This window comes from Dama dama, chromosome 11, assembly GCF_033118175.1.
Source record: "Dama dama isolate Ldn47 chromosome 11, ASM3311817v1, whole genome shotgun sequence".
Classification (NCBI taxonomy): domain Eukaryota; kingdom Metazoa; phylum Chordata; class Mammalia; order Artiodactyla; family Cervidae; genus Dama; species Dama dama.
In genome coordinates, this window is record NC_083691.1 from 41,865,413 (window position 1) to 41,892,437 (window position 27,025).

Below are 27,025 nucleotides of genomic sequence, written 5' to 3' on the forward strand. Positions count from 1 at the left end.
GCCTTACATATTCTCTTAGGAATTTGCTGATTCCCTTGGAATTCCATTTTTGGAAACCAGTGCTAAGAATGCAACGAATGTAGAACAGTCTTTCATGACGATGGCAGCTGAGATTAAAAAGCGAATGGGTCCTGGAGCAACAGCTGGTGGTGCCGAGAAGTCCAATGTTAAAATTCAGAGCACTCCGGTCAAGCAGTCAGGTGGAGGTTGCTGCTAAAATTTGCCTCCGTCCTTTTCTCACAGCAATGAATTTGCAATCTGAACCCAAGTGAAAAAAACAAAATTGCCTGAATTGTACTGTATGTAGCTGCACTACAACAGATTCTTACCGTCTCCACAAAGGTCAGAGATTGTAAATGGTCAATACTGACTTTTTTTTTATTCCCTTGACTCAAGACAGCTAACTTCATTTTCAGAACTGTTTTAAACCTTTGTGTGCTGGTTTATAAAATAATGTGTGTAATCCTTGTTGCTTTCCTGATACCAGACTGTTTCCCGTGGTTGGTTAGAATATATTTTGTTTTGATGTTTATATTGGCATGTTTAGATGTCAGGTTTAGTCTTCTGAAGATGAAGTTCAGCCATTTTGTATCAAACAGCACAACCAGTGTCTGTCACTTTCCATGCATAAAGTTTAGTGAGATGTTATATGTAAGATCTGATTTGCTAGTTCTTCCTTGTAGAGTTATAAACGGAAAGATTACACTATCTGATTAATAGTTTCTTCATACTCTGCATATAATTTGTGGCTGCAGAATATTGTAATTTGTTGCACACTATGTAACAAAACAACTGAAGATATGTTTAATAAATATTGTACTTATTGGAAGTAATATCAAACTGTATGGTGATAAGTATTGTTTTAATTCTTATGGCTAAAGGGAAATAGAGCCTTGCATTATACTCAAAACAGCCATTTGTGTGTGCAACCAGGGCATTGTAGACCTATTTTAGAGCAGCATCCAATATGCTTTCCAGATAATATACCCAGTAAATGACCTAAGGAGGCTTCTGCTGCACAGGGATTTAACCAAGCTTAGTGGTTCAGGGAGATTAAATTGTATGAAAATAAGTTTTAGAATGTATGCTACCTAGCCTATTATCTCTGATCCTTCTCTAGAACCATTTGAAATGGCTTCATTGATCAACACTTGATTCTTCTGTGGTAGAGGTGGAAAACACCTTTCCTTAATTGGCAGACTAACACATGTGCTAATATTGTTTCTTCCATGTTTAGAGTCTGATGTCAGCTGTTTTATCCTCCACAATTGTATACCTTAGGTTGGAGGCGAGTTAAAGCATTTAAGTAGGAAGCAGGACATGTACTATTTGCCCTAATATGTCCCTTAAAATTAGCTGAAAACATGAATGCTGGGCGGGAGTGATAAATGAGAGAAATATTTCAGTCGAATTTTGCACATGTGAAAATTTTGTTAACTAGGACCTGAAAGATCCTAGGGTTTGTTTTTATTGTGGGGGAACAAAAGTCTTTTGCTAACTCTGGCATTTTAAGGTGATAGAAGTCAAAGATTGTTTCCTTGGGGTTGAAATAGTAACCAAAATATTCTTTACTTAGGGGCGTGGGATGTGGCTGTTGGCTACACATTTTATGGTGGGGTCTTTAATTCAGTGATAAAATTTAAAAACAAGCCAAAAATTATAGGTTTCTTTATTTTCACTAAACAGGCAATTGAAATACATGGTACAAAAATAAGTGGTAAGATTATTGTAAAATGAAATGGACAGAATAAATATTCAATTTAATTTTCCATCTATGAGAATTTCACAATAAAATCACAGTTTACTTTGTATTATAGATGTGCTTGTTGGGTCTATTCATCTTCACATAAGGCAACTGAAAAACTCCTCAAGCTACCAATAGTTATTTGGGTGAAATTTTTTTAATGCTTCAAAAGGTTTTTTTTGCCTTATCAATACAGTACAAACACATAATTTAGAAATGTTTTTAAAGTAGATGATACAAATTTCAGACAATGTAATGCACTTTTGTTTTATACAGCAAGTTGTTCAAACTGTCAGCTTTTTCTTGGTGAGTTAGCAAAAAAATTTGTGAATTTGAGGTGTAAGCATATTTACATATTTATTTTTGAAAATTCTAGTGTTCTTTTCCTTGTGGTTGTAGTCAAGACTGGGACAAGATGTTTCAGCATGCTTCACTACTCACTTAATAAATGCAGTTTTTGGGGAAAATACTCCTATTCCTACCCCCATTTTCAAGTACAAATATTTCAAGCTATATTATTATGGGCTTTTGATAATCCATTCACTCGAATTATTGCTTGCCGTATTTTGTTAAGTGGTTGCTATGAATTAGCTCACATGTTCTAAACCTAAGCAGTCACAGTCTCTGGAAATCCTTGCAAAATGATAGCCATTCTGGTCTAAGCAATGACTTTTTTTGACTACAGACCAAAATTTCCTTTAGCATGTATGTTGTCATTGCAACATATTTTACATCTGCCCTTCTTTGTATTCCCATTTAAGCTTCAAAACAGTATTGTACTGACACTGTCTACTATTTGCAGATGAGGTTAAGCCGTGGTGGAGCTGCAACAAGAACCCAGGTTTTGAAACTGCCAATCTAGCTCCCAGTACTGCCACTTGCCTGTGGACTTCAGTTCTGCTACTTTAAGGGGACTACTGGGAAATTACACTACAGGTAAACTTGGGGTTTTGTAACTACACTGAGCCACTGCTGTCCTTAAGGCTAACGTGGACCACAGAGCACTGGCCAGCTAGGCTCCCAGAATCGAACCTGGCCGTGTTTGCTTACGAAATGCTGCTGGTGGCATCTTCTAGTCAGAAACAATTTCTGCTTGAATTTTAAGGGAGGTCTTACACCTATAGCACTGCTGAAGATACCATTAATAGCCTTCCTGATACTCTTCGGTGATATTCATGAGTAGGTCCAGAGTAGGCAAAGGAAGTGAACAAAAATATCTTTAGATCATCGCTTGGTAAAAGTAATAGTTTTTTACAAAATAGGGTACTCTGAAATAAAATATTCTGTGAAAATTTGTCAGCTGAAGCTAATTATTAGATTGAATGGCACTTTCAGCATTCAACTACTGTAAAATACCATTGGTTACTTTGAAGATGACAGTCCTATAGAAACAGTTCTTTTGCTAACTAGTTAAGGCATTTTCATGCCTAGCAAAATGTTTGTAAATAAATGGGTTTAACTCCCAAGGGCTTGTCCTGTAACACACTCATTGGAAAGGCATGTACCAATTTATAGTCACATCAAAGAGAAGGTGAAATATATCAATTTAAGAACAGAGGCTATTAGATATGTCTTCTTAACCAATTAAGGCCTTTAAGACTATTTTACATATATAATAATCTGCTAGGAAGGTGTTTTGTCTTTTTAAATCTATGTACAGAACCAAGATTAAAAACAGAGACAGCAGAATCAAAATTACGCCCTTAAGCATTTTGATAAATGCTTTAAGCATTTTGATAAATACTAGAATGGCAGAGGCACTTGAAATACTCCATTTTATATAACTGCTACTGAATTTTATAGTTTCCCTTTAGAATTAAAATCTTTAAACATTAAAACTTATTAACAGCTTATTTTCCAGTTTAAACTCTTTAGGGTTTTAGTTCACAGAGGTGGATGAGATGGTGTTAAGTGGCTCAGCCCCCAAAATTAAAGTTCTAAGCTTCTCTTAAAGAGGGTAATTTCTACTAAGTATTTTATTCTGAGGGGATATCAGAAGGCTCCTTTATAAAAGCAACTGTTCTAATGTTACCTGCTCTGGGTTCACTGGGTTCAGGTGATTTGTCCATTTCTTTATAAAGTATCTTCCTTTCTTAAGCACCCTCCTCAAGTGAGAACCTAGAGTTTGAGAAAGGATCTTGACTTTCTTGAAGTGTTGATCACATATTTAAGTGTGGAGAACCCTTTCCTCAGGTCGTAGCCTACTGGAATACAAGTGCACAGGGAAAGTGCTTTCCTCCTTCCATGTGCATTCACAGCCCGATAAAACATTTTTAAAGCACTTCTTTGTTTTTGCAGAATGTGTGGTTACCAGCAGTGGCCAATCATTTTACTTTAAAAAGCTACAGAGTTGGCTTTAAATGGTTGCTCCTTGGTTACGCGCACCCCCCCCCCCCCCCCAAACCAGGTACTTACATGTCAACTCCCAAAGCAACAAAGAATTCCCTTTTTTCCTCACTATGAATAGCCTTAGCTTCTATAGTTATTATAGACTGTGTGAGCCTATCCATGTCCTTCTCTGACTCTTCACAGGGAGGAGAGGAGAATGCCTCCTCCTGAAGGTACCCTGAAGGCAGATCATTAGTGGACTGAAGCTCAATGGCAGCTTCTTAAGCCCCTATCACATTCTCCTTTAAAATGTTGGGCAGGCAGATGGAGCCCTGAGCACTTAAGATGATAAAAGGTATCTTAGCAGCCCAAACTAATTTGCAGAGGTTCTATTTGTTCAAAACTTTCTATTATTTTGGAGAGTTTGTCTTCTACAGTCTTCAAAGAGTGATTTATAAGCCTATGCTTCGCTTTATGAAAAGATCCAAGTTCCTGGCTCACCAGTCACCTTTTGTCTCTTGGATCCTCTTGTATGCCTGAGAATACCAAGTACTGGGTACCTTCTTTCTCATACCAGCCTTCTTTAAATGATCTCAGTACGCAGACTAGTTTAGGAGTTCTGTCTCCTCTTTTTAACTGGACATAGGGAGGGGAAATCCTGTAAGCCTTGTTGGCATTATTTTATCAACAACTGGAAAGCTACATGCTCTTTGTAAGAAGCACCAAAGGAAAACCTTAACTGGGAAGGACTCATTTTAAATAAAAACAGTAACTCAGCAGCCCTTCCTTTCAGGGAAGAGCTAGCATTTTAAAGCTAGTACATTAGAGTCACATTTCCCCCTTGGTTTCAATATTAAATAGCTCTCACAAGGACTTCCGAAAGTTTCCCAATAGCCACATTTTGACTGACAGGTTATTACATCTCTTCCAGAGAAGATGCCTAAAAGAGAAAGAGAAGCATCTGTTACAGGCAGAATGCTGCAGAGGAAGAAGTGACATGGCAATCATCTGCATTCATTTTAGTATTAAAATGACTACTGCCTACATTTATTTGATGCAAATACAGGGACTCCCTGCTCCTGACATACCTGGATTTATCCCTTACCTTCTTTTATCTACAGTGAAATCTCACTCAGGAAATCTGAGTTAAATGCCAGGTTTCGGCTGTAGAAGTTTCAGAAGCAGCATGCTCCAGCTGTGGCATCATGGTGTGGGGCAGCAGCCCCTCTTTGCTCTTAGCTTCTGTTTCTATCTGTGACATCTCCAAGGCCTGGTGCGCCCATCTATCCATCCTCTAGCCTTTTTTTGGAGGGGAGTGGTGTGTGATGCTTACAGAGGGCATTTCCAGGAAAAGGAGATGTGGGGAGTTGTAACTTAGGATCCCTGTGGCTACTTGGCACTGTCAAGAGTTGCTTACAGATGGAGCACCACACGAGCTGGGTGGAAAGAACCTATAGGATAGAGGCAGCCTGTACTGGAGAAGCATATGTGCACAGACATAAAAAAGTTGGTACAGGTGAATTCTACAGTTGTTTCCATGGATGGGGAGGGGTGACACGTCAGCCATTTAAGATGGAAGCACAGAGCACCCTAGTCCTCAGCAGGCACAGGGTTGCAAGTGAGCAATGGAACGTGCCGCTTTCATCATCACAGAAAGCGCCGCACCCCAGCCCCACTTCCTGGCAATGGCAGCATCTCCCCTTTTCAGTTCCAGCGGCTTCTCCCAGCCTCTCATTTGTTTCAGTAGGTCTTAGTTCAAGAAGCTTCTAAGAAACAGCCAACTATTAGAGCAGAACTCTGTTCCAGAATCAGGCACTTGGGTCTCAGGACAAATTTTCTCCTCTGGGGTTGCTGTACTCACCAGGCTAATACCCTTCACACTGGCGCTCCTGTGTGCCGCTGGCGTGCTGTTGGGAGTGAGGGTGCAGCCGGCCAGTGTGTCTAGGGAGGCCAAGATGGTGTCGTACAGGCGATCTGCGTGGCTCTCCAGCGCGCTGGGCTGCCGAGAGATCCTGCCCAGGACATCCTTCAACACTAACAAACGAGTTTTAAAGCAGTAAGGCCAAAGAGACAACACAAGTGTACCTTCAAGGAATATACCAGGGTGTAGCAGAAAACAGGAACATGGCAAGTTTCACAATGTCCACTTAAAAAAAATACGCCCCCCGCCCCGACTGAACTGCACTGCACTGTGTAACCTATGTTGTTAACTTGTGATTGATGCTGAATTATTTCACTGGCTCCACTCTGTGGAGTTACACAATTCACAAAAATGCAGAGAGACATGGTTGTCTGATGACTGGTATTATCTGACTTTTAGAGATAAGACCCCTGGCTCACAGCCAGATCCTGTGGGGCTGAAGTCTGAAATGAAAACAACATGCCACCATGAGGACTTTGGGTCCTGCTACCAGGTCCGATCAGCTTCTGTTGGCTGTGGGACTGTCATTTAGCACATATATGGGTGATGTGGTAACATAACATGGGATTGCTTGTGAACCCTTTTTGGTGGGTCCTAAATGAATAGACTTCAAAAGAAAATTACCTGAAAGCAGGCTAAGACAAGATGGTTCATGAGGCCAAGATTCCAACCCCTATAGGCCAAGTATTTGAGGAAGGGAGGGACCAGGTTCAGAGTGCATCACACACAGCAGGCTTGGTTTTTTTTCTTTTAAAAACTTGACTTCCTTTGTTAAACACAAAGGCTGCTTTTGCTTCCTGTGCCTTTATCAGCTGTGTTCACCCTCTCCCTAATTTCCTGCCACAGCTGCAACATCTGTGAGCAGAGGAAGGGAAAGGGGAAGCTGAGTTATCTGCAGAGGATGCCGACAGATGGGCTGAAGGAGGAATAGGCTGTGGAGGTTAGCCCCTAGGGAAGCCACAGCGGTGCAGCATCATCAGGGCAGAGTGCCAACCTGACAACTTAAGAGCAGCCAGCAGGGCCGGCCGAGGAACACAGCCAGGGCACAGCACAGCTCACCTCTCAGGGCGAGTGGGTCAGGTTCTCTCCTCCAAGTTCACCAGTCATGTGAACAGTCCTGGGTGGGGTCGGTGGGATTCAGGGGGCCTTTATTTTTTTAACTTTTATTTTAAAATGTTAGAACATTTGGTTGGGGCCAAACAAAAGGAAAGCTGGAACAGGGATGAAATTCTTTTCCAGTTGAGACTTCGATGTTTTCATTGAATATGTGCCTGGTTCAGCTTGATGTTAATAGGTTCTAGTCGTCTGATCTAGGATAATGAGGAGTTAGGGTGTAAGGCAGATCTGCTACTTCATGCACCAAGGTAACCGGGTCAAAATGTAGTGAAAACTTGCCAGATAACTACAGGAAAACCCTTTAGCTGGAGGCGAGATGAACACATTTTGAAGGAATTAATTTGACTTGTCCCTCAGGTTTTGCATGTGGCTGAAAATGAAAGCGGGCTCTGAAAAAGTTTGTGGGGACTGGGGTGTCCATGCTTGGGCTCCACTGACTCTGACAGTGTGATCTGGAGGGAAGAGTTGTGCACCTAGCTAAAGACCCTGTGTATGTCTAGGGGAACCTGTGATTTTCACAAAACAGCCAAGTTCCTGATTAGTGCAAGCAGAGAATTGGGAGGGGCATGGTGTCCATCTGAGTGAGCCTGGATACAGATCTGAAAAACCACAAAATACCCCAAAGCTTTTTTTTTTTTTTGGCCATGCATAGCTTCTGGGATCTTAGTTCCCCAATCAGAGACTGAACTTGCGCCTACAGCAGTGAAAGCGCTAGCTCTTCCCGTCTGGACCACCAGAGAATTCCCTAAAGAAAAAAAGTCTCTTATTTAGGCAGTAAAATACCTCTACTCCTTTGGAGAGAAGAGCAAAGGGGGACATCATTACTGATTAAGTATTGAGAAGTATTACTGAGTCAATTTTTAAATGAAGGTCCAAGAACAACCTGTAGCTTGTAAGAAGCCCTCTGTTACATGTGGCCTCCAGGAAATTTCCTGGTGCTGAGTTCTTTACACTATTGTGTGTGTGTGGAGGTGCAGGAGCCTGAGTGGGGTGTCAGCGCACAGGGGCTGGAGTCAGGCTGCCACGCCCTGTGTGGCCCCATGCAGTCAGCTCTGTGAAGTGAGAATACGCACTGCCCGCCTCACAGGGCTTGCGGCACAGTCTGCACATAGTACTCAAGACAGTGCTGGTGTAACAAGTGGCAAAGGAGCCTGGCATACCACATCTCTGCCCCGATAGAAGTTAAAAAACTTAATGCAAGAGCACAGTGGATGAGCCAAAGCAAAGGCGTCCCCAGGGCAAGGGATGGCCGTGGGCTCACGCGACTGACAACGGGTTAAGTCGTGCCCTGCTGAAAACCCTTCAGTGGCTGCCCCCAGCAAAACCGCTCTGCCCACGCTCAGTTTTCAGTCCTGGTGGTAGTTTCCTTCCCAGGGGACACCTGGCAGTGTCTGGTGATGTTTGGGGTTGTCAAAACCGAGAAGGTTTACTACTGGCATCTAATGGGCAGAGGCTGGGGATGCTGATAAACTTGGTGCAACAACAGGACAGCTGCCCTCGAGACAAAGTATCACATGGCCCAGGGTGTCAGCGGTGCTCAGGCTGGGACACTTCGCGCCACCTCCCTACCACAACACCCACCCACCACTGCTGGTCAGGAAAGCGCCACCTCTTCCCTTCTCAAGCCAGTGGGTCCTGCCCACTGTTGTTTACACTGTTTTGCTTCCAGTGTAAATCCCATTTCACTCCAAAATTGAGGCAGAACATAGATGAGCTTTTTCAGCACTTGCTTGCTCAGTGTTACAGAAAAATAGGGGCTGCTTTGAGGCGTCCATCAATTCCTTCCTTTAACTTAGCATTCTCCTGTCATATTCATCCTATCATACCTGCCCCCAGCAAGGGCAAGGCCAACTGGAAACACCTGCACCCTGAGATGCACTCTCAGAGTCTCATTTTCACGCCTTCCTAATCTGGGAATCCATCCTGCAAAAGGGGCTCAAGCTTAGTTTGTGTACCACTGTCCAGCTGTCCCTTTCTCCTCAGTTCTTCAGTCTCTTCCCATAGAACAGACTGACTGCTCTCAGGTCCTGGAACAAATCCTCTCCCAAAGCAGATAACCAGAGAGGGGTCCAGCCTGCAGGGCAAAAAGGAAGGGAGCCCTGCAGGCTCCTCACTGTGTCCATGGCTCCCCTAAGCTAAGGGGCTCTGGACTAAAGCCAGCATTCCACCAAGGACTCCACCAAGGAAAGGCAGAAGCTTAAAAAGCACTATTCCTGGGACATCCCTGGTGGTTCAAGTGGCTGGGACTCCGTGCTCTCAAAACAGGGGCCTTGGCTTGATCCCTGGTCAGGGGACTAGATTCTACATGCAGCAGCAAGGTTCACACGCTGCAGCTAAAGCTCCTGCATGCTGCTAAGACTGAGCACAGCCAAATGCACCTTTTTTTCTTTTCTTTAATATGTATCATTCTTGCAGGCTCAGTGCCTGACTTCTCACACTCGCAGGGCTGTGACTGCTTCATCACGTGTTTGTGGGGCCATGAAGATGCGAGAGGCTGGCAGTCAGCTGTGGGAGTTGAAGCCAGCGGGTGTGGACACGAGGGATTCTTGTATTACTGGCTCCGCCTGGTGACAGAGTGAGTCCCGGACTTGCACTGAGAGGTATTAGGCACCGGCTAAATTCAAAACCCAAGCATCTCACCTGGGGTATTATCCAGCAGGCTCTGAAGCAGGACCTCCCCTTTCTGTAAGACACTCTCCGTCAGGGACTGGTGTTCATCTATATCTTTCTTAAATTGCTTAGAGCATAAAAAAAAAAAACAGGGAAGAGCTTCATTACCACCATTTCATAAGTCATTAAAAAGGATCTTTTGTTTGGTAGTTGCACTCCCCTTTAACCCACCCAGTCTTCAGAATTCCCCAAGTAAACAGTGCAGTAGTTTAATTTCATCTTCTTTGAGCCCAAGGCAAATCCAGAGTCAATCCTTTTTTTCTGTTTACAATTTGACAAGAGCAGAGTTTTCTTTTCCCTGGCAGAACCTGGCTCCTGAGCTTTAAGGCCCCTTTAAGCTCAGGGGCCTGTTGAGACTGTTTTCCATTCTAGTGGACCTGGTCAGAGCCACCAGAGAGGCGCCTTCAGTATGACCACAGGCAGCAGCAGCCTGCCCCACGTCCTCCCTCTGTCCCGCTCTCTGTGGACCTGAGGCCATGGGAAGGCGTCAGGGAAGCTGTGAGTCTCCTGAGCAGTTGATTTTTTTTCCCCCTGCAGTACCAAGCCTTGTAGCCGTTTCTGGTTTTTCCTTCAGCTGCTAAGATGTAAAGTCATATCCATGACCACCTTCAGCACAGGGTGCAGTTTACATTTTAAAGTTGCAGTTTTACTTTTGGATTTACTATATTCCTGTCTTGTTTTCATTTGCGTATTAACCTGTATTTATTATTTTCTTCTTTAGTACTCTGCAGTTTATATGCTGCCACAAACCCACTGTGTTAAGACAAAATACACAAGACAGGGTCACAAATGAGAAATGTGTGAACCAGCGTACATGTGCTTAAATCTGGTATCTAAGTAGGCTCGAGGCAGCCCACATGTGGGCATGAGCCAAGCACAATTCTGTGTGGAGCAGCGCTGACAGTGAGGTCCCACTTGGTGACACAGTTGTGTGGATGACACAAGCGGGCTAGGCTTCGCTAACCTGCAGTAACTCCCAGCTCAGATCTCAGCTCTACCCACAAAGCAAGACAGGTGCATGTGACCGGCCTGGGAGCGGAGACATGCAGAGGACAGGAGGAGGGATAAAATGGAAGGAACAGAGTTGCTATGAGACACCTGCTCTGAGGGGAGGGGGGCAGAGGCCCTCTAGAAAGGCCACCCTGGTAGGTCCAAGCTCCAAGCAGTGTCCTCTCTCATGGTGGTGCTGCCCTGGGCCTCCTGGGGGCGGGCCCTGCACGGCTCTGCATGGAGGGCCCTCACGCTCAGCCTTCCTCTCCTCTCTCAAGCGTGCTCTGGGAAAGGAACTCTGGTAACCACTCTCCACTCGGCAGGAAGCAGCATTCCCACGAGGGTAGGGCAGCTGGCCCACCCAGGCAAGGCCTTGCCCCTAAATTTTAGTTGGCTCCAAGTTGGAAAACAAAGGGTCCCCCCTCTTGCCTGGGTGTGGAAGGAGCTCTGAGTTGGGTGGTGTGGCCCTGGCTTGGTCACAAGTAAATCACACACTCTTCTACTGAAAGAACTGTCCCAGAAAACTGGATTAAACCACAAGTTCAGGCACAAACACTACCTCTGCTCCTTTGGAAGAGGTGACAGAAAGACTTGGTCAACCAGACAGACATGCTGTAAGTCAGCAAGTGGTTCAGTCGATGTGAATATCAGTATCAACTGATACTTTATCATCCAATTCAGAACACTTCTGAGAATGAAGGGGGCCTACTGATAATTATGCCAGAACAGCACAGAATGTCACAAAATACACCCGTTACAAAGTTAACCAGGACCCACAAAGAGATAGTTAACAGAATCTAAAGAGGTAACCCCTACCCCCAAAAAAATACCTTGAGAAGCAACCTGGGTCATATTTTGGTTTAAATACCATCAAAAGGCCTTGTGTGTATTCTGGAGTCAGTGCAATTCAGCTCAAATCTTTAAAATACCAGTCAGGGCTGTCCAACAGTTTTCTGTGATGATGGAAATGTTCTAAATGCTCTCTCTGTTCAATATGGTAGCCACCAGACAAATGTGATGACCAAACACTTGGAATGTGGCCAGAACTGAAAAACCTAATCTTTTAATTTTACTTAATTTCAATAGTCTTGTGATTGCCTAACAATGCATATCTCCACCTATCAATCCCTGAGACATTTGGAAAGTGAAAGTTACTCAGTTGTGTCTGACTCTTTGTGACCCCATGGACTGTAGTCCATGGAATTCTCCAGGCCAGAATACTGGAGTGGGCAGCCTTTCCCTTCACCAGGGGATCTTCCTAACCCAGGGTTCGAATCCAGGTCTCCCACATTGCAGGAGGATTCTTTACCAGCTGAGCCACAAGGGAAGTCCAAGAATACTGGAGTGGGTAGCCTAGCCCTTCTCCAGGGAATCTCCCCGACCCAGTAATCAAACTGGAGTCTCCTGCATTGCAGGCAGATTCTTTACCAACTGAGCTATCAGGGAAGCCTGAGACATTTGGAAAATCACATTGCAAATAATCCTGAAGTATTTTGGATTGAAGATAAATAAAATGCACTTTCTTCAAGCTCTGCTTGGTCTGGGAAGTAACTCCTCCATGTTAAGTTTTTCAGCATTAAGGATTTGAAAAGAATTAGATTTCCGGTAAGATCTCCGATTAGATTTCAGGTAAAAGTCAATGGATCATGACATGATGTGCATCAGTCATTTGAACTTTTACTTTCTAATCAAGTAATTTACCACGACTCTAGTGAGTGAACAATCAGAAACCAGGACCACTTATTACCCGGTAAAGCTGCAGGGAAGACTTGAGGCCCGTAAGGCTGGATCTGGGCGCAGTGAGGTGGTCAGTAGTGTCTGCAACGTGATACAGCCAGTGGATCAGCTCTTCCAGCTGACAACAAAATGTCTGTGTAGACAAATAAATCGTGTGTCACCCATGGAACCGCAGGCTACATTTTCACAGGCTAAAAATATCTGGGGGCGCCCAGGCTACATGCTGCACCTTTCCAGAGCATTCTCCACCAAGGCGTCGTCTCCTCTCTGCTCCCGGCCTGTCCCCACCCCGTGACTCCAGACCTCTGCCAGGGCAACATGGAGGGCTCACCCTGGCTCTGTGTCCCGTCTGTGAAGCGCCAGCCCTGTGTGCAGGGGCAGAGGAGGGCACGTGAGGGGAGAGAGTCGGGGGGGAAGAATGGCCCAGAAGGGACCTGCCCGACACAGAGAAAGTGTGACCTTGGTGAGGCAGCCGCTCCGAGGAAGTGTCCTCGGTCAGCACCATACTGACTATACAACTGCTCCTGGGGACGACGTGGACACAGAATGTGGGCCCGTGACCAAGACTGACCTGATCCTACACCTGAAAACTGAACTAAAGCTGCCTGTCCCTGTGCTGCTCCTACCCGCCCAGGGAGCCGGGCCCCAGACTCCTGCCAGCCACTCACCAAGGGGCTGTGAGCCCAGGCCTGTACCCCACAGTTTCAATCTTCCACATGCTAACACCCGTACACCTGCTTCACAGTACAAATAAAGTCCACGCGACACCACGGGGCAGGTTAAAGCCCTCCTTGAGAGCTAGAATTCAACTGTGATGCCGCTCCTGGGGACATAGCCCTCGGCTGGTTGCCCTGCTGCCGTGTGGACACATCACCTGGGTGCTCAGGCGGGAGGCAGGCCCTGGGCTCTCCCAATGTGTGGACAGCCACGCACCTGAACATCCTTATGTGAGGGACTGTGCAAGGTATGTGACATGAGTTATTTCATTCAACCCACACAATGACCAAAGAGGCAAAGCTCCACACTCTACCAACAAGCAAAGTAAAGAGATGGAGCCAAAACTCACAAATACCTGATACTGACAACCCTATTCCATGCAGTATTAGCTCCACCTCCTGATATTCTCAGATGGTCCACAAGAGTCTAGCAAATCTAGGCAATACTGTACCTGACCCTCTCAAATCTGCAGTTACAGCACTTTATCAAATTAAATTTCTGGGAAGTCTTTTGGCCAAGAAAACACTTTCACTGAGCCTGTACTTCCTGAAGGCGTCTGAGCACAGGTCCCTCCTGACCCTCAAAGTGAAGCGCCCTGGGGGCAGCCTGGGGACTGGTTGGCACAGGCTCTACTCTCACGGACCGTGAAGGTGCAGATTACCTAACACCTCGCTGCCTTTTCCTCCAGCGGTGACAAGAGAACGCCAGCAGTCATCAGGAATAGGACAGAAGGTGCAGTACAGTGCCTGGCACCTAAGTGCTCAATGTTACCAAGCTTCACTAGTGGACAAGGGGAAGAAAGGCAACAGTGCTGAAATGCTGAGTTTACCTGCACGCACTGCACGAGTGACTCTTTTCCCTGCTCTCCACCCTTCCTGGGAAGCTGCCCTTCAGCATCTGGATCCAACATTGCCGACCAGGAGGCGCGTGTTCTCACTGGTCCAGAGGAGACCCCCAGGGCCTGGCCGCTCACCAGACTGCCCTCCCCAGCAGAGCGCCTTGCATGGATGAAGGAGCGTAGCAAACGGTGCTTCTGGTCCTCAGCACTCCAGGACCCTCTGAAGGTAGCCCTGGAGGGAAGCTGGCTTTGGCTGGAGTCTGACGGGAGGGAAGCTGGCCCATCACTGTCCGACACATCCAGGGAGCTCTGCCCTTCAGCTGCATCCGTGGACAGGGGCACAGAGGTGGGAATGGAGCCCAGATACGAAACCAAGCTAGAAACCTGTGTCAGCCGAGTGGGTAGGGCCAGATACTCGTCGTCACTTTCCATCTCCTCTTGTGGTTTCCATCCAGACTCCGTGCAGGCGAGGCGCCCGAGGCCCTGGCTGGCCCCCTTCTCCCTCTCCAGCCCAGGTGAGGGCCACCCTCTGTCCCGTGTCCTCAGGTGTGGAGAGCCCAGCTCAAGGTGCCTGCCCACAGGTGGCCAGTCCCTCAGGTTCTTCCGGGCAGGCTCTCTGCTCACCCAAGGAGTGGCCCTACCGCCTGGGGCTCTGGGGGTAGAGGCAAAAGGGCTGCAAGACGCTAACCCCACACCACCCTGCTTCTGGGGTACTCCAGAGGGCCCCCGCTTAAGGCTTGGCTCTCTGGGTGTAGAGAATGGCACAGCGGCAGCCTCGGCTGGTGGGCAACTGTGGGAGACGTTAGTGGGTGACTTGAGGGTGCTCGCCGGGGAGATGGAGAAGCTATCGAGGTCTACGCCTGAGTCCTGCGGGACGGGCTCAGCCAGCACGTGGCTATCGAGCTGCTTCGGGAGCCGGGGCCCGGGCCTGAGGGGATAGGTGTAGTCCAGCAGGTCTTCGTACTCTTTGTTCGGGTTCCAGAGTGGGGAGCGGCGGTCTGGGGAGGGAGGCAGGGAATCGGGCAGCACACAGGCCCAGTACTCGGCCTGGAAGGAGAGGCGTCTCCTACCCAGCCCGGGGGCATCCCCCGCTGAGGACACGGGCTGGGGCAACCACTGGAGCCGAGGCCCAGGGCCTACCGCTGAGGGGGCTGACGGTGGGACAGCCAGCTCCAGGCAGGAGGAGACCTTGGTGAGGCAGCCGCTCCGAGGCTCTGCCTTTTCCTGGTGACCCTGCAGACTGCTGCCCGAGGAGGAGGCCGACACGCTGCGGCTGGACGACAGTGGCGCGGGCGTCTCCGGGCTCACGGCCGACCTCCACCTCGACGGGCACGGGAAGCCTGGGATGGGAGACTGTGGGCAGAGGTCTGGCACCTGCGGCGACTCCACAGGGGACGGGTCGTCTTCAGTGTCAGCATCGTGTCCTGAGCAAAGAGCGGCAGCTCTGGGAATGGCTCGAGTCCGAGGTAGCGCCTCCGCCTCCGGGACAGGAAGCCTGGTCTCCTCCATCTAGTGACAGGAGGGAAGGAAAAGGTCAGACAGGCGAGCCAGACTTCTCTCCTCGGGGACAACTCGGGGGTGGTTTTGGGGACCCAGATGATCCAGAGGAAAGTTGTGGAAAAGAGCCTGCTACTTGGTGCGAGAGTCAGACTCAGCGACGGTGCGGCTGGAGATGGAGAGGAGGGGCAGACGGGCCTCCCGGAGCTGATCCCCCAACCCCCACTGCTGGCCTTCCCCGGTTCTTCCTGCACAGACGCCTCGTGTGAGAACAAGCAGAACTCAAACGGCTCTGTCGTGCTGGAGCTGGAACACACTGCTTAACCTCGGAGAAGCGCGCCCTGGGCAAGCAAGACCTCAGTAATTCTGTTGCCAACAGGACACACATCCGAACCTGGCAGGCAGGCGGCCCGCCAGGCCCCACCCGGCTCAGCTCACACCCAGCGGTGACTCAATAGTGGCAAAATGAGTCATTCACCCCAGCCTCCTCACTCAGACTTTTAATCAGCTCGACGAAGAGCCCACCCCCAAGGGAGGCAGGATGGCACAGAGCTTAGGGTGTGGGCTCTGTAACCAGCAGCCCTGAGGCCAACCCCTAGCTGCCAGCCTTACCCCAGCCTCACCTCCCTTACCTGCAACGTGGGGGTGGTGACAGGACCGCCTCCTCAGGCTACGCGGATTAACGAGCTCCAGGGTGAACAACGGGAGCTCGCCAAACAGCAGCGCCGCAACAAGCACCAGGCGGACACTCACAAACAGCCTGTCTCTGTGTTCGCTCGCTGGCCGCCCACCTCACTGACTCAGGTCCCTGAGCCTCGCAGGGCCCCGGCCCCCTGGCAGGGGGGCCTAGCCTCTGTCTCCTCCCAGGCGGTCATGCTTAGAACCTCCTCATGTCACAGGGCCCCGGGCAGCACGTGGCAGCCAGTGCCACCATGACACAGCACAGGTCAAAGCTGTCACCATGAAAGGTCCTGGCATGCAGACCACCACAGGCTGTCAGAGCTGGGAGGGACATCTCAAGTGGGTAACCTTCCCCACTGTCCTGAGGGCCTGCAAGAGGCAGTGGTTCGCCCGAGGTCAGAGACAGGAAGGACTCCCTGCTCCACATGACACCCACAGGCGAGGCTGCCTGTAGTTGGGGAAGCCCCCGAAATCCTCTTTGCCCAGAGACAGTGCTGCCAGGTCCCCGAGGGCCCAGTGGGATACAGCCCCCAGGAGCCCACGGCCCTGGACTCTTCTTCCCCACGTCTCCCCAGGGGCCCCGGAAAGCCTCAACATCACCAAGTCAAAAATAGGACATGGCCCCCCCACTGCGGCTCCCCTGCCTGGCCTCTGGATGTCCTGGTTACAGCATCCCCAATCCTCAAAAGGTCACCAGTCACACTTCTGAGGAAGAGGAGATGCTGTGAAGAGAGCTCTCCGCTGGGCCCACCTGTCCATGTGAACCTGCGCAACAGAGATCAGCACATCCAAGCTACCTAAGCTCTCCCACCTCCCCGCCTCATACAGGCGCTGAGGAAGCTGTAAGATGGTGAGACAGTGCTGGAGTGGACTCTCAAAGGCCAGCCCCACTACCCTGGTGCCTACCTGGCTTCCCGCAGAGGGCAGATCTCCAGTCTCCAGGCTGGCAGGAGGAGGCATGCAACTGAGAGCGGGCTTAGATCCACCGGCTGCTGGCTCCCTGCTGGCCCCATTGGCCAGTGGCTGGCAGGTTCTGGAGGAGCCAGGGCCAACCCCACCGTAGCCGGCAGGGCTGGGGAGCCCCTCGGTGCCCCCAACAGGGGAGGCAGGTCCTCCCTCAGCTTCCAGGCGTGGCGGCTGCTCCCCGAGCACAGGCCCTGAGGGGCTCAGTTCCTGCTCCCTGCGGCTCCAGCCCCCACAGGAAGGGGCCTTCTTGTCTGAGGACGCCTTTCCCTCTGCCTTTTCTTCTCCCAGGGCCATTGAGCTGTCCCTGGGTCAGGGTTCTGCTGAAGCTTCAGCTCCCTACAAGATGGGAAAGGGAGAGAAAAAGATAAACTTTCTGCTTCTACGACCAGGAAACCTTTTATTTCTTAATGATGAAGACAAATATTTTTTTGGCCAAAAGAACAAATGATGGCCACTTCCTCAAAGAAAAACAGAGGTCTGGCTTTTCCTCAGCTCCAGACCCTTCCAAAGGGGACGTGGGAGCTGTTATCTGGTCCTCTGCTGTTATGTGGCTGCAGCAGCCCCAACAGATGCCCAGGAGGGTCAACGCAAGTCCAACCAGAGTCAAGGTTTGTGCTGCGTGCTAAGTCGCTTTAGTTGTGTCTGACTCTCTTCGACCCCATACGCCGTAGCCCACCAGGCTCCTCTGTCCATGGGATTCTTCAGGCAAGAATACTGGAGTGGGTTGCCATTCCCTCCTCCAGAGGATCTTTCAACCCAGAAATCAAACCCACGTCTATTAAGTCTACCTGCGTTGGCAGGTGGGTTCTTTACCACTAACACTGGGAAGCCTGAGTCATGGTTTGGTCCTGCCTAAAGTCACCCTCGTTGTCTGAGCCATAATATTAAAAAAATCCTAAGAGCATGGCATCTGGTCCCATCACTTCATGGCAAAGAGAAGGGGAAAATGTGGAAGCAGTGACAGATTTCCTCCTCTTGGGCTCTAAAATTGCTGCAGATGGAGACTGTAGCCATGAAATTAGAAGACAATTGCTTTTTGGCAGGAAAGCTATGACAAACCTAGACAGTGTGTAAAAAGGCAAAGACATCACTTTGCTGATGAAGGTCCACACGTCAAGGCTACAGTCTTTCCAGTGCACATGACCTGTGGTCCAGCTGGACCATAAAGAAGGCAGAGCGCTGAAGAATTGATACTTTTGAACTGGTGTGCTGAAGAAGGCTCTTGAGAGTCCCTTGGAGAGCAAGGAGATCAAACCAGTTAATCCTAAAGGAAATCAACCCCGAATATTCACTGGAAGGACTAATGCTGAAGCTCCAATACTCTGGCCAGCTGATGTGAACAGCTGACTCACTGGAAAACACCCTGATGCTGAGAAAGATTGAAGGCAGAAAGAGAAGAGGGTGACAGAGGATGAGACGGTTGGACAGCTTCACTGATTCAATGGACACGAACTTGGGCCAACTCCAAGAGATGGTGAGGGGCAGGAGGCTGGTGTGCTGCAGTCCATGGGGCAGCAGAGTCGGACCCGACTTGGTGACTGAACACACAGTCACCTGTCTCTGTGGCCCAGCCCCACGGGGCAAGGGGCCTGGCTGGGGCCCTCGCTCTGCCAGCGCTGCAGCAGCTGCGGTCACCACAGCCCCGCAGCAGGCAGGCGGCTCCAGCCCGGCTCCGACTGCTCTCCTCCAGGCTGTGGCTGAGCTCAGGGCTCCCACAGTGCCTGCTCTGCCGGCGAAGGAGAGGCAGCCGGGAAGCCACACCCTGGGCTGTGCAGCAGGTGGGCACTTCTCATCCCAAGGATGGCCAGAGCTACAGCAGCAACTGTCCTCCCGCTGACCTGGGTTACGATTAACGGGTAACTGAGGGAAGCCATGGAAATCCGGGAGGATGACAATGGCAGTGGCCACACGGTGTACACGCATGTGACAACGAGAGGGAAGTACACCGGGCGGGCAGCAGGGAGGGGAGAACCAGGGTGAGCCCTTGGGACGAGGGAAGGAACGATCTGGCAGTTGGATCTGAGAACAGGGCCATTCCAACAGGAGCTTCAGGGACCACAGAGGGGGACCCTGAGCCTGAGGGCTCTGCTGGGAGCCAGGGCCAGATGAGGCTGGGATGAAAGCGGGCAGGAGGAGAACTCCAGGACTGAACAGGGAGGCAAGCGCGTGCAAGTGCTGAGGATCTGGGCAGCTGCCTGGGACGCACTGCCAACCTCAAAGCTAAAACCTGGCCAGAAACAGCCTCGTTTCCTCAGCGACATGAAGGCACTGATGGCAATAGGAGGTGCTAGGGCAGCAGGGAAGCCTGAGCAGGGGGAGGAGGCCACGGAGGGGGCGCGTCCTGCTCGGCCCTCACACTGGAAACACCACTGGTGGGGACAGTGCGCCCGGAAAACAAGAGTGTCCTGCCCGGCCTGGCCAACTGGCGAGGCTTCAGTCAGCAGCGAGCCGAGAGCAGAACACAGGTCACGTGCACTCTTAGCACCTTCTCATGGCCGTCGCCCGCACAGGGACTCAGCAGAAGAACGACTGCCTTGAACCGGTCACATATGGTTCAGATAGAGAATACACTGCACATGCAAGTCTCCCTCCCCTACGCCCAGAGGACACGGGCCACGTGGACAGCGCTGCGCACAGTGCATGGGGCCGGTCACCCCGTGTCATGGGGCGGGGCGGGGGGCTGCGAGGAGACAGAATTAGTCAAGCAACGCACCTTACAAGGAACAAAGAGGAGTCCAACAGAGGAAGAAAAGCAGCCAATTTTTCATATCAATCAAGCAAAAATATTTACCACTAGATACTCCCACAAAAAAACCAGGTAGGTCTAATTAATGCTGTGTGTGTTTCTCATCTCTTGATGTATATGTAGACAAACACAAACGTTTATTTCATCCTCCCCCACTGCCCCCTTTAACATGAAAGTAGTTAACTGTACAGGACATGCTGTTCAGAATCTTGCTTTTTTTTTTTTTTTTCTTTTTTTAAATGAAATACTTTGGAGATCTTCCCTTAGCAATGCACAGTCAGCACCTTCTGGTTTCTGCCACCACCCAGCACTGTACTCCACTGTAAGGATGCATGATAGCTTATTCCACCTACTGGTGGATATTTATGTGATTTCCAACCTTTTGCTACTAATGCTGTGATGAACAAGTGCGCGCACGCGCACACACACACCCCATTGCACACGTACTAGCACACCCACAGGATCAAGCCAGAGGAAACTGCTGAGGTGAAGGGGACTCACACGGGTACTTCAGACATCTGGTACACTCCCCACCTGTGGCCTGAGAGCACGCCAGTTTCCCACAGGAGGTGGGTCCTCTCATTCTAATTTCACGGAGGGGGGAAACCTTTCAGAGAGTCAAATCCAGAACCCAAGCTCTTTATGCACCAACTCGGGAACAAGGTACCAAATAGACACAAAGCAGAGAGACTGGGAAGGGACCACGTCCCACAGGGAAAGACCTTCACGGAGCCACATCCTCACCTAGTGGCTATTTAAGAGACGGCACATGAAGACGATGACAGGAAAACTGTTTTCACAATTATAGCAACAAGCTGAGCCCACCAGCTGGAAAAATTAGGGTGAAGGCTGAACCTAACCAGAGGCCCCAATTTCTTGCTCCATTTCTATAAATTCTTTCAATGGCCAGAGTCAGGCCATGATGGGTGGCTAATCCATACTCTCCTGGCCCCCATTCACCAAAGCATGTGGTCTGAACGACAGGGGACTGGAATAAGATGATGCTGGGGCAATAGAGGGGTACAAAGAAATGATCTCTTTGTTTAACAATGTGTTTTTGATCTGTCTTGTCTGGATTTCACTATTCAAAAAGAAGGTGTCTCTTCATCCTGGGGGTGAGTGGTGGGCTAGAATTAAAAGCTCCTCTGGAGATACTGCTAGGTAACTTTCAAGCATAGATACAAATCTGAACTAAGTGAACAGTGTCACCAAAAGTCCTCCAGCAACCAGGAGAGAAGGTCTGAAATTCAGTGATTTTCATGGAAATGGTACTTCTGAAAAGACAGATTATAGGTGGTTATTTTCTCAGTCTGGATACATAGTCTGTTCATAATCTCACTTATTAATCTGCCTAACAAATTAAGGTGTATTTTCCCTGTGCCACATGAGCTTTCTTTTTTTTTTTTTAAATGAGAATTAAAACAGATTCATGTGAAACGAAAAAAGTCCACCATGAGTGTTCAATCCAAATTGTACATAAGTATTACAGAAAACAAAGAAAGGGAGAACTCAACTGGGATAGGGAAAACTCCTTGAAGGAATGACTGCTGAAGACATCAATCATCAGCCAAGCAAATGGATAAAGGGCTCAGCTCTGTGGGCAAGTGTCAGGTGGGCATCTGTAACACTGCATGACAGTCCAGCTCTCATTTCCACACAGACTCTAGATTTTACACATCATCATTTCTTCTCACCCCACTGAGGGTGAGGGTGGAGAAGGGGATTCTGCTTGAATTCTTCCAGTGGGACAAGCTTCCTCCTTTCTAGAACACCAAATGGACTGCTCAGATGAAAACGTGCTATGCTGTCAGCAGCGTTCAACAATCTGGCTTACTCTTGCCCTATGGTAAAGACATGCTCATATATCATCTATGGGGTCACACTAACTGGTTAAGTCTGGACATCTGACCCTTCCTAGTACTGGCCGCACACTCCTTGTGCAGGCCTGTCACAGTTGCCAGGACTTCCTCCCACTCACTCCTGTCCAGGGTGGAGAACAGAGAACTTGGAAGTCCGTGTGTGGGTGGAAAGGAGGGGGGAGGTTGAGGGGGGCTGGCTATGTTCTTCTCTTAACTAAACCGTTCAAATGTACAAATGTTCAACTTAGGGGGCAATCCTCCTCTGATCAGGATTCTCTAAATCACAAGCGCACAAACCATCTGATTTACAGCAACCGTGCCCAGGAAGCCAGGTTCTTCCCGGGACCCATCTCTGTGCCTGGGTTCAGGGGCTAAAGCCCTGAAGCTCCGAGCTGTTTTTGTAGGAGGCCATAGGTGTAAATGGTCAACGAATGCCACACACACATGGCGGCAGAATCAGGCCGGGGAAGCAGACAAAGAGGCTCTCCGTGCAGCCCTTTCTCTAGGAACATGAATCTTCACACAAGGAAGAAAGCGGGGGCGGTGAGGTGGACCCAGCACTGTCCGGTTGCTGGAAGGCTTCTGGGGGAACTAGATGGATGGCAGAAAGGGGCTCAAAGGCAGAAGCCAGTCCAGGCATGGGAGGCAGTATGAAAGCAGGTGAAGACTATGAGGGGAGGCCAACAAGAGGAGCAGTCACAAGGGGCCCAGGCTGGCCTCAGAGTGGGGTGGCTGCCAGGAACGCTGTGCGGGAGGTTTGAGACTGGGAGGCCCATGGCTCAAAGCCATCCCCCTTCCACCTGCTCCTTCCCTGGCTGCGCAAGCCCTGCAGCCCCTTCGGGGCCTGAGCTCCTATCACCATGTGATTGTATGTGAAGCACATCTTACTATTGCACTATTTTTGTTGCTTCTGTTCATGACAAGAACTGTTAACATGAGAATGTATAATATCTTTTACGCAACCAGCTTAATAAAGTTAAAAAAAAAATCAACCAAAAACTGTGTTCTCTGTGACAAGAGAACCTCACAGCAAGGCCGATCTTTTAACTTGTCACGAGAGGTCTTTAGATGGCCTTTAAGGAGATACACTGCTGCATCTGCTGCTGCTAAAAAGTTGCTTCAGTTGTGTCCGACTCTGTGTGACCCCATAGACGGCAGCCCACCAGGCTCCCCCGTCCCTGGGATTCTTCAGGCAAGAACACTGGAGTGGGTTGCCATTTCCTTCTCCAATGCATGAAAGTGAAAAGTGAAAGTGAAGCCGCTCAGTCGTGTCCGGCTCTTATCGACCCCATGGACTGCAGCCTACCAGGCTCCTCCATCCATGGGACCTTCCAGGCAAGAGTACTGGAGTGGGGTGCCATTGCCTTCTCCGACTGCCACATCTACAAGGACCTTAACTGAGATTCCAGCCACCCCTCCCCCCACCCCAAGCTCTCTGGCCTCCTTGGCCGTAGATTATTGCCATCCAACGAAGCTCAAAGTATGAGGATGATGGGGGTTGAACATGTCCATGAAGTGGACCCTCTGTTCCCACCTAGGTCTTCCCTGTCGCTCAAACGGTAAAGAATCAGCCTGCAACGCCAGAGATCTGGGTTCGATCCCTGGGTCGGGAATATCTTCTAGAGAAGGGATTGGCAACCCACTCCAGTATTTTTACCAGGAGAATCCCATGGACAGAGGAGCCTGGTGGATACAGCCCATGGGATTTGCAAAGAGTTGGACATCAACGAGTGACTAACACTACTCTGTTCCCACCAAAGAGCAAGGTCAAAAAACATCTGCTCCATAACACAAATCATTCCTGCTGTCTAAAGAAGCTGACCCTGGACCACACGGCTGCAGTTCCACAGGCCACTGCTTTTACTGTGCTGACAGTCTTCTGTAAGTCCGTCGGGCCACACGATGTGAAGATTGATAAGAAACTTACTGATATTATGGAGATGCCATTAAGAACGCTTCTCTTTGGAGAAGAATTCTCAGGTCTCTGTAACAGAAACTGTGATTTCACTGAGTAGCCAGTTTGCTCTTTACTTTATATAGGTACTGGCAAAACTGATTTTAAAAAAATTCTCCTCTTTGCTCTTGCTGCTTGGAAGCTCAGAGCCAAATCAGTAGTCTCACGCAAGTAAAATGCAGAGGTCAGAGAGGCATTCAACTGGTATTTCACCTGATCTGTCTCAATCACTTTTATGAAAAATCTTGTTACACTGAAATGATTTTGGAAAGATTACTCAAATAATTTTTGGAACAAAATAGAGAAAGTGTTAAAAACAGATTTTTTTTTTTTTTTAAAGCTCTAAATCCAACACTTCAACAAATACCAGAAGAAAACAAAGCCTGTTTACCAGTACATCTAAAAATCAAATGTAGATCCTTATGTTAGTATCTTTCTACTCAAAGTACTGTCCATGGAAAAGCAGCACCTGCATCACCTCAGGGCTTGCTGGGAATGCAGATTCTCAGGCACCACCCCCAGAGCTCTGGGACCAGAATCTGCATCTTAGCAAGCTCTCCAGGTGGTTGGTAGGCACAGTAATGTTTCAGAACCACCAAGTTAGTAAGCCTGTTTCAGCATCCTGAAAGGGAAATACAGTGGCTTTCCAACCATTCATCAAGCACCCACCTTATGCAGGGCAGACAAAAGAAGGAAATTTACAGTCCCTGTCCTTAAGGTCTTTCCAACAGGACACTAGGAAAAGCTCACACCTTGTGGCCGGTTTCTTAATGGTTAATGACAGGATGTCACAACTGGAAAGGCATCTTCAGAAAGAACAGTATTTCCTAGAAAGGATTCCAGATTCATGTAGCTACACTAAAAGCACAGAGCAGAGAATTCTCCTGTGATAGTTACAAGTGAGAAGAGACCCGGTCTTTGTTTTGGAGACTCTGAGTAATTTAAGAGAAACTGACATGCCAAGGGGACCTACAGCTGGCAGGAAATGGACAACTTAAGCCTGTTTCCTGTGACCAGAGAGACGTACAGGAAAATCTGGAAGTGAGGCAACCTCCCCCTAGGAGGGGTGCATCTGCCACCTCAAGGTCTAACAAATAGATTCAGAGCTACTAGAGGACTTCTTCCACTGTTCACAATGTTTGTGAGCAACTTTAAAGACAGGAGACAGTTTTTTCATGAAAACAGATTTAAGTTAAAAGGAGAGACACCATCTCAAGTCCACTTCCATCTGAACCAACTTTTTTGTCAGTCACATCAGCCTCCCTTGCCTCTGCTTCTACATGACCATTTTCAGTAACAGACCACATGAAGAGTGCATCAAATATTACTGCAATACTTGGCCAAACTGTTATTTGGCACTCCATCAATTTCCAGTGGGTGATAGTACTTTAAATGCATAAACAGGTAATCTTCCATGGAATACTTTTACTGTGGGGGAAAAATTCTGGAATGGCTTAAGGAATGTTTTTAAAATCAAGGAACAGATAAGGACCAAAAGGCAGACAGAACCTGAGGGTTAAATACCATACAGACGTTTAGTATTAGTGAATCTGCTCAAATATGTTTATTTTTATCCTAACAAGTGTTAACAGCTAAGGAACATTTTCCTTGTGCCAGAGAACTATGCCAAGCACTTTATGTCAATATTTTATTTAATCCTCAGAAATCATGAAGCAGGTACTATTGTCACTCCCATTTTACTGAGGCATGAAGAAGTTACCTAACTTTTCCGAAGTTAGTAACAAGGTTGAGCTAAAGTCATGGGGTTTGACTTGAGAGCCACAGCTCAATTGCTTTCCTCACTTGTACGAATAACTGGCCCAACATGTTAATGGAATTAGTTGTTATTTTGTCGACTTTTGGCTACACTACTGATTTTTTGCTTTCTTTTGGCTTCCTTCAACCACTGAGTGTCTTCTGTGTTCCAAGCACCGTCCTAGGGGCTGGGGAAACCACAACACAATGTGATGAATAAAAACAGAGGCTACAGAAGGCAGATCAAAGTAGGGAGTGATTATTAGTTGAGGGGTAGGGAAAGAACTTTAAAAAGCCTTCCAGAAGAGGTGAAACATGAGTTATTTGCTCTTTTCTGTAGCAGGAGACCCAGAACTGATTGACCCAGGTGGTGGAAGGAACAAGGAGGAGAAGGGATGACCTCTGTTTTTCATTTTTTATTGAAGGATAATTGCTTTACAGAATTTTGTTGCCTCTACCTCTTTTAATCAAGCCTTGTAACGTTGACTTCTTGACTCCAAACAGTGTCTCATGCATCAGTGTTTAACATCCTTCACATCCTAGGTCTAGGAACGTAAGGGTATTTACGAATGTCATCTCTCTACGTGTCCGCCCTCCCCACCCCCCTCCAGTAAATTCTCAGTGAGGTCCAAATCTGCTGTGGCACTGGCAGGTTTCCGTTCATTTTTATTACAAACAATACACCGAACCCAACCCAATAATTATAAAGGGCTTGAAACAGGTTTTGGACTTGTGCCCCTGGGCTGAGAACCATTCTAGTGATGGCAGTTGGAAAGGGTGGCCTTTCCAGGCAAAACATGTGAGACGAATTGCATTTTCTCCTCGGCAGCGGGGGCTGCCGCATTCAAAGCGACCAGAAGGCATCGTTCGTCTCCATCTTAACAGCCGGAATGACCCTGAGCGGGTGAGAGAGGGTCTCTAAGGCAGCCCGAACCCAGGAGCAGCTCGAGCCCCTAACTCCCGGAGCACCTGGGCCGGGCGTGCGCGCAGAGTAATAAACAAGACACGCCCGAAACGAGGCCGCGAAGGAGAGAGAGTCCTCGGAAGCCGGGGCAGCAACGCGGCGCAGCTGCTCAGACGGGAGGATGCCCGGACACGCTCACTCCCGCGGCCCGATTTCGCCGCGCTCAGGCTTTTCCAACGGCGGCCTCCCGCCTCCGCGCCCCGACTCCCGGCCGCTACCCTCACCCGCCGTTCCGCCTGCAAAATGGAGGCTCAGGCACGAGGCGCCCCCGGCCCCTTGAAGGCTCGGCGCCCTTAGGGGAGGGGGACGCAAGGCCCCGCGGCCCGCCCCCGCAGGGCGAGGGGGCCGGGCCGCAGCCCCGGGTTTCGCAGAACCTCAAACTCCGCGCCCGTGCACCAGTCGGTCGCTACCTACCGCGTCCGGAACCCTTCGGACTTCCCGAACGGGCCGGCGGCGTCAGCAGTCGCATGCGGCAGCTCCGAAGACGGAGTCCCAGGTGGACACCGCGGCCCTCCCGCCGGAGTCCTGAACGCCTGGGGCGG

At 49.0% G+C, this 27,025-nt stretch overlaps 2 protein-coding genes across 3 annotated transcripts in view; one reads left to right on the top strand and one right to left on the bottom strand.

The window, feature by feature from the left end:
• The window catches only part of RAB1A (RAB1A, member RAS oncogene family), a 29,317-nt gene extending 27,501 nt beyond the window's left edge, over window positions 1–1,816 (top strand). The window contains exon 6 of the mRNA XM_061155184.1: window positions 20–1,816. Coding sequence (XP_061011167.1) covers window positions 20–217 — 198 coding nt within the window. The 3' untranslated portion in view covers window positions 218–1,816. The remainder of the gene's footprint in view (window positions 1–19) is intronic.
• CEP68 (centrosomal protein 68) lies at window positions 1,653–27,025 on the bottom strand. 2 transcript variants are annotated; one of them, XM_061155183.1, is made up of 7 exons: window positions 26,898–27,025; window positions 17,146–17,541; window positions 14,053–15,570; window positions 12,517–12,639; window positions 9,750–9,846; window positions 5,934–6,106; window positions 1,653–5,012 (listed from the first exon to the last, which is right to left on the bottom strand). In XM_061155183.1, exons 2-7 carry the CDS (start codon window positions 17,497–17,499, stop codon window positions 4,989–4,991), a joined length of 2,289 nt encoding a protein of 762 aa, XP_061011166.1. In that variant the 5' UTR covers window positions 17,500–17,541; window positions 26,898–27,025; the 3' UTR covers window positions 1,653–4,988. The 2 variants fall into 2 exon arrangements, with proteins under 2 accessions (XP_061011166.1, XP_061011165.1); XM_061155182.1 differs by lacking the exon at window positions 1,653–5,012 and having other exon boundaries at window positions 5,023–6,106.